General features: G+C 39.2%; 1 protein-coding gene across 1 annotated transcript in view; it reads right to left on the reverse strand.

The window, feature by feature from the left end:
- Positions 1–4,655: 4,655 nt before the first annotated feature.
- Positions 4,656–6,620, reverse strand: part of LOC127010025 (lysoplasmalogenase-like protein TMEM86A) — a 4,790-nt gene continuing 2,825 nt past the window's right edge. The window contains exon 4 of the mRNA XM_050883732.1: positions 4,656–4,985. Within this exon, the coding sequence (XP_050739689.1) occupies positions 4,775–4,985 (211 nt within the window). The 3' untranslated portion in view covers positions 4,656–4,774. The remainder of the gene's footprint in view (positions 4,986–6,620) is intronic.

Below are 6,620 nucleotides of genomic sequence, written 5' to 3' on the forward strand. Positions count from 1 at the left end.
CAGTGCCAGTCTATCCTTCAGTGCCAGTCTATCCTTCAGTGCCAGTCTATCCCTTCAGTGCCAGTAATTCCTAGTCAAGCCCTGGCAGTGACCCTTTCCTCGTCCGGGCAGTGCCAATGGTGGTTTTATATCCCTATTAAGACCCCTTTAATGGTGCTTCGAAGACTAATGGAACAAGGGTTTATGTCCCCTCTAAACCACCCCTTAACTCACCTCCCCTTATTTGTCTGTCCCCTTTTTTTTGTAACTTTTCTTTTGTCTTTGTTTTTTTTTCTTATTTTTTTTGTCTTTCCTTTTTTTCTCTGATTTTCTTCATCTTTTTTTTTAATAATTCGATTTTTTTATTTTTTGCTCCTCCATTTTTTTTCTTTTTTTTCTTTTAATTTGATTTTTAACTTTTCTTTTGTCTTTTTTGTTGTTGTTTTTCTTATTTTCATCACTTTTTTATTCGATTCATCACGACTTTTCTTCTTTCTCTCGTTTTGTCTCCTATCCACCTTTTTCTTCTTCTTTCTTCTTCTTTTCCTCTTTTCTTATTTGACTGTTAACTTTTTTTGTCATTTTTTCTTTCATATTTTTCCCCAATTCTCTTTTTAACTTATTTCGTAACTTCTTATTTTTTGCATTTCCTTTTTTTCATATTTTTACCATTTTTTTTTTACTAACTTTGTGCAACTTTCTTTGTTTTTCACTTTTTTAACTTATATATTTTTTTGAGATGGTAGCCGTGGTCGAATTGGTGGTATGGTGGTAATGGTAGAGATAGGAAGAAAGATAAAAGAAGGGAAGAGATATATTAATGAAAAGGGAAGGGAAGGGAAGGGAAGGAAAGGAAAGAGGAAGGAAAGAAAAGGGAAGGGAAAGGAAGGGAAAGAAAAGTGAAGGAAAGGAAAGAGAAACGAAGGGAAGGAAAGGAAAGGAAAGGAAAGGAAAGAAAAGGGAAGGGAAGGGAAACGAAGGGAAGGGAAGGGAAGGGGAAGGAAGGGAGGTCTATGGGAGTCATCAGTTATAGGAAAGGGGAGGGAGAGGGAAAGTTGACAGTGATGGAAGAAGGAAGGGAGAGAAGGGAGGGAGGGAGGGAGGGAAGGGAGGAGGCGAGATGGATTGGTGGAAGAAATGGAACAGGAGGAGGAGGAGGAGGAGGAGGAGGAGGAGGAGGAGGAGGAGGAAGTTTCAAGAAGTGGAAGACGAAATAAGAGGAGAAGAATGACAAAGAGGAGGAGGAGGAGGAGGAGGAAGAAGAAGAAGAAGAAGAAGAAGAGAAGAAATAAATAAAGAAAAGAGGAGTTGGAAGTGAAGGAAGAAGAGGAGGAGGAGGAGGAGGAAGAGAAGAAGAGGAGGAAGGTAAAAGACGTGTGTGTGTGTGTGTGTGTGTGTGTGTGTGTGTGTGTGTGTGTGTGTGTGTGTGTGTGTGTGTGTGTGTGTGTGTGTGTGTGTGCGTGTGCGTGTTAAGGCCCAATGCCGTTCATGTGTGCGTGATAATGTGTGTGTGTAAGTATGTGTGTATGTTTTAGTTTGTGTGTGCGTATGTAAGTATAGATTTTGCTGACCTCTCCTCCTCCTCCTCCTCTTCTTCTTCCTCCTCCTCCTCCTCCTCTTCCTTTTTCTCCTGCTCCTCTTTGTCTATTTCATTCTCTTATTTCTCTTTCCATTTCTCGAATCTTCCTTATATTCTTCCTCCTCCTCCTCCTCCTCCTCCTCCTCCTCCTCCTCCTACTTCGCTTCTCACTCCCAATCTTTCCATTCTTTTATTCCTCCTCCTCCTCCTCCTCCTCCTCCTCCTCCTCCTCCTCCTCCTCATTTCTCTTCGGCTCAAGATCCATATTTCTTATTAATGTGTGACATTATATAACACTTTGAGGAAGGGGAGGAGGAGGAAGAAGAAGAGGAGGAGGAAGGGGAGGAAGGGGAGAAGGGAAAGAAGTGAAGGGCAAGAAAGAAAGGAGAAGAAAGAGGAAAGGAGGAGGAGGAAGAGGAAGGAGTAGAGAAGGAGGAGGAGGAGGAGGAGGAGGAGGGATAAGAAAGGGAAAAGGATTGAAGAAGAGAAGGAGAGAAGGAAAGGGAGAGAAGGGAAAGGAAGAGAAAGAGAAGAGGAGGAAAAGGAGGAAAATGAAGGAGGAGGAATGGAGAGAAAAATAAATTAAATGGAGGAAAAAAAAGAAATTGTTATACTTAAAGAAAAGAAAAAAATGGACGCTTGTTGTTGTTATTGTTGTTGTTGTTTGTTTGTGTGTGTGTGTGTGTGTATAAGAGAGAGAATGTGAAAATAATACCTTGAAAGTTTGGGAAAATTTTCATGAAAGGAGATTTTGTCCTTTTCTTCCTTTTCTTTTCCTTCTTTTCTTTTATCTTCCTTCCTTCCTTCCTTCCTTCTTTTTTTTTCCTTTCCTTCCTTTTCTTTCTTTCATTTCCTTTTCTTTTCTTTTTCTTTTCCTTCCCTTTTTTTCATTCCTCTCTTCCTTTCTTCCTTCACTTCTCATCTTCCTTCTCCTTTCTTCCTTCCTTTCTTTTCCTTTTCCATTCTTTTTTCCTTCCCTTCTTTCATTCCTCTCTCTCCCTTCCTTTCTTCCTTCCTTCCTTCCTTCCTTCCTTCGTTTTCCTTTCTTTTCTGCCTTTCCTTCTTTCATTCCTCTCTTCCTTCCTTCCTTTCTTCCTTCACTTCTCATCTTCTTCCTTCCTCCTTTCCTTCCTTCCTTCCTTCCTTCCTTTTCCTTTCTTTTCTGCCTTTCCTTCTTTCATTCCCCTCTCTCCCTTCCTTTCTTCCCTTCTTCTCTTCTTCCTTCCTTCCTTCCTTCCTTCCTTTCTTCCTTCAATATCTGAGTATGTAAATCAGTGTTTCCTTTGGTAATATATCACGAGTGAGCGATAAGGAGGAGGAGGAGGAGGAGGAGGAGGAGGAGGAGGAGGAAGAAGAAGGAAGAAGAGGAAGAAAGAGAAGGAGGAGGAGAAGGATAGATCTCTTCCCTTTAAGCTGTTACTCTATCATTTCTCTCCTCCTCCTCCTCCTCCTCCTCCTCCTCCTCCTCTTCCTCTTCCTCCTCTTCTTCCTCTTTGTTTTCCTATCTGTCTCCTCTTCCTCTTCTTCTTCCTTTTTTCATTATCACATTTCTTCCTCTTCTTCGTCTTCTGTTCTTCTTCCTTCTCCTCCTCCTCCTCCTCCTCCTCCTCCTCCTCCTCCTCCTCCGTTTAAGTCTAAGGGACGCAATATTAACCATTTCCCTCCTCCTCCTCCTCCTCCTCCTCCTCCTCCTCCTCCTCCTCCTCCTCCTCCTCCTTCTCCATCCTTTCCCTCGTGATGAATTATGGAGAGAGAGAGAGAGAGAGAGAGAGAGAGAGAGAGAGAGATTTAAATTGCTCTATAATTGATGTTTCCATTATTTGAACATTAAAAAAAGTATTATCTTTCTCTCTCTCTCTCTCTCTCTCTCTCTCTCTCTCAGGGGTGATAATGATAAATTTTTGCTTATTTTTATTGTTTGTTTATTTGTTTACAAGTTTTAATATTTTCTTTCTTTCTTTCTTTCTTTCTTTCCTTCTCTTCCTTTCTCACTGTCTTTCTTCATCTTTTTCTTTCTCTCCTTCTTTCCTTTCTTCTAGTCTTCCAGTTTTTCTTTTCTTCCTTTCTCTCATTTTCTTGTTTTCTTATTTTCTTATTTATTTATCTATTTATTATCTTTCTTTTGTCTTGTTTTGTTCGTGTATTGATTTTTGTTTTGTTTTTCTTTATCTTCTTCTTCTTCTTCTTCTTCTTCTTCTTCCTCTTCTGCTTCTGCTTCTTCATCTTGTTGTTGTTGTTGTTGTCGTTATTGTTGTTGTTGTTGTTCATCTTCTTCATCCTCTTCTTCTTCTTCCTCTTCTTCTTCTTCTTCTTCTTCCTCCTCTTCCTCCTTTCATTCATTATTCATTTCCTTCCCCAGGTACCCACATATTCTCTTACCTTTGCGCCATAAAACTGACCTTCTCTCTCTCTCTCTCTCTCTCTCTCTCTCTCTCTCTCTCTCTCTCTCTCTCTCTCTCTCTCTCTCTCTCTCTCTCTCTCTATCTCTCTCTCTCTCTCTCTCTCTATCAATTCTCTCTTCTTCTTCCTCTTCTTCTTCTTTTTGTTTGTTTTTTTCTTATTATTGTTCTTGTTCTTGTTCTTGTTCTTCTTCCTGTTCTGTCTCTACTTATTCTGTTCTGTTTTCTGTTTCTTCAGTGCCAATTATTATTTTTTTTATTTTAGTTATCTTTTATTTTTCATTTCTATGCAATATTTCGTTTTTCTTTTATTTTCCATTTCTATGCAATTTTTCGTTTTTCTTTTATTTTCATCTCTTAATTTATTTTTCATTTTTCTTATTTCTTATTTCTTCTTTTCATTCCCATTTTTCATTTCTCTTATTTTTCATTTCTGTTCTATATTTCATTTCTATTCTATATTTAATTTCTCTTCTTTTCCATTTCTCTTAATTTCCATTTCTCTTATTTCCCATTTCTTTTCTATTTTCCCAACTTCAATCACCACCACCACCACCACCATCACAACCTCCAAAACCCTTCACACCACCCCATTTCAACACCAACACCACCACCACCACCATCACAGCTTCCAAACCCCTTCACACCACCCCCCATTCAACACCACCATCACCAGCACCACCATCACAGCGTCCAAACCCCTTCACACCACTCCCATTTCAACACCACCAACACCATCACCAGCACCACCATCACAACCTCCAAACCCCTTCACACCACTCCCATTTCAACACCAACACCATCACCAGCACCACCACTACAGCTTCCAAAACCCTTCACACAGACCTAGTACAATAAAGGCCTGGGCTATGTAGTAAGTTGACAGTATGATAAGTTGGGTTGGTGTGTGAGGCAGCATCTTCCCCTCTTGAAGCAAAGCGATGCACAGGTCAGAGGCACAGAACACCATTGTACCGACCACTCCGGAGACCCTTCTGTGCCACGATATCTCTTTGTTGAGGAGGTGCCTGTTAGGGGTTGGAAAAGACAGGTAAGTAGACTCAGGTACGCCAAAAAAAAAAAAGAATAATAGATGAAAATAATGTGAGTTTGAGATCGGGTAGATATTCTTGTGATTTCCTAACTATTCTTGTGTTTCTTTTCTATACCTTCAACCTTAATGAAAATACAGGTAGATAGCAATGGTGTAGATTCAGGTAGGAACACAGGTAATTAGACTCAGGTATGCCAAAAAAAAAAGAATAGACGAAAATCATGTGAGTTTGAGATCGGGTAGAGAAAAAATGGAACATGAGGAGGAGGAGGAGGAGGAGGAGGAAGGCTCAAGAAGTGGAAAGAGAAATAAAAGGAGAAGAAGGACAAAGAGGAGGAGGAGGAGGAAGAAGAAGAAAAGGAGGAGAAGAAATAAAGAAAGAAATGAGAAGAACAATGTTGCAATACGTGACGAAGAAGAGAAGCAGAGTAAGAGATAAAAAGAGAGAATGATTAAGATGAGATAAGGAAGATAGATAAGAAAATAAAGATCGAGTAAGATAAAAAAAAAAGTTGTTTGTTGGGGGTAGATGGAGTTTGAGATGGGGTGAAGAAGGTGAAAGATAGGAACAGAGAGGAAAAATAAGATGAAGGAGAGGGTGAAGAAGCAAAGAAGAGAATTAGATAGAGAATATGATTTGCAAGTCTTGACTCAGAAAAAATCATCTATGCTTCCTTACTAATGAGACTTTCTATGCTGCAAAGTGAGGTCATTCTTTGTTGGTTTATACCATAAAGTACTGGCTATCATGTGTTTGAAGATACCCTAAACTTAACCTAACAAAACCCCAAACAATTACTTTAGAAAAAATATAGAAAATTCATATATGCTTCCTTACTAATGAGACTTTCTATGTTACAAAGTGAGGTCATTCTTTGTTGATTTATACCACAAGGTGCTGGCTATCATGTGTTTGAAGATACCCTAAACTTAACCTAACCTAACCTAACAAAACCCCACACAGTTACTATAGGTCTTGACTCAGAAAATTCATATACGCTTCCTTACTAATGAGACTTTCTATACTGCAAAGTGAGGTCATTCTTTGTTGATTAATACCATAAGGTGCTGGCTATCATGTGTTTGAAGATACCCTAAACTTAACCTAACCTAACCTAACAAAACCCCACACAGTTACTATAGGTCTTGACTCGGAAAATCCATATATGCTTCCTTACTAATGAGACTTTCTACACAACATAGTGAGGTCATTCTTTGTTGATTTATATAATAAGGTGCTGGCTATCATGTGTTTGAAGGCACCCTAAACTTAACCTAACCTAACCTAACAAAACCCCAAACAGTTGCGAGGTCATTCTTTGTTGATTTATACCATAAGGCTCTGGCTATCATGTGTTTGAAGATACCCCTAACTACAAACAACAAACCAACAACAGCTTTGTTGATTTATACCATAAGGTGCTGGCTATCATGTTTTTGAGGATACCCTAAACTTAACCTAACAAAACTCCAAACAGTTACTATAGGTCTTGACTCAGAAAATTCATATATGCTTCCTTACTAATGAGACTTTCCATACTGCAAAGTGAGGTCATTCTTTGTTGATTTATACCATAAGGCTCTGGCTATCATGTGTTTGAAGATACCC

The sequence above is a fragment of the Eriocheir sinensis genome, chromosome 42 (assembly GCF_024679095.1).
Source record: "Eriocheir sinensis breed Jianghai 21 chromosome 42, ASM2467909v1, whole genome shotgun sequence".
NCBI classification, from domain to species: Eukaryota; Metazoa; Arthropoda; class Malacostraca; order Decapoda; family Varunidae; genus Eriocheir; species Eriocheir sinensis.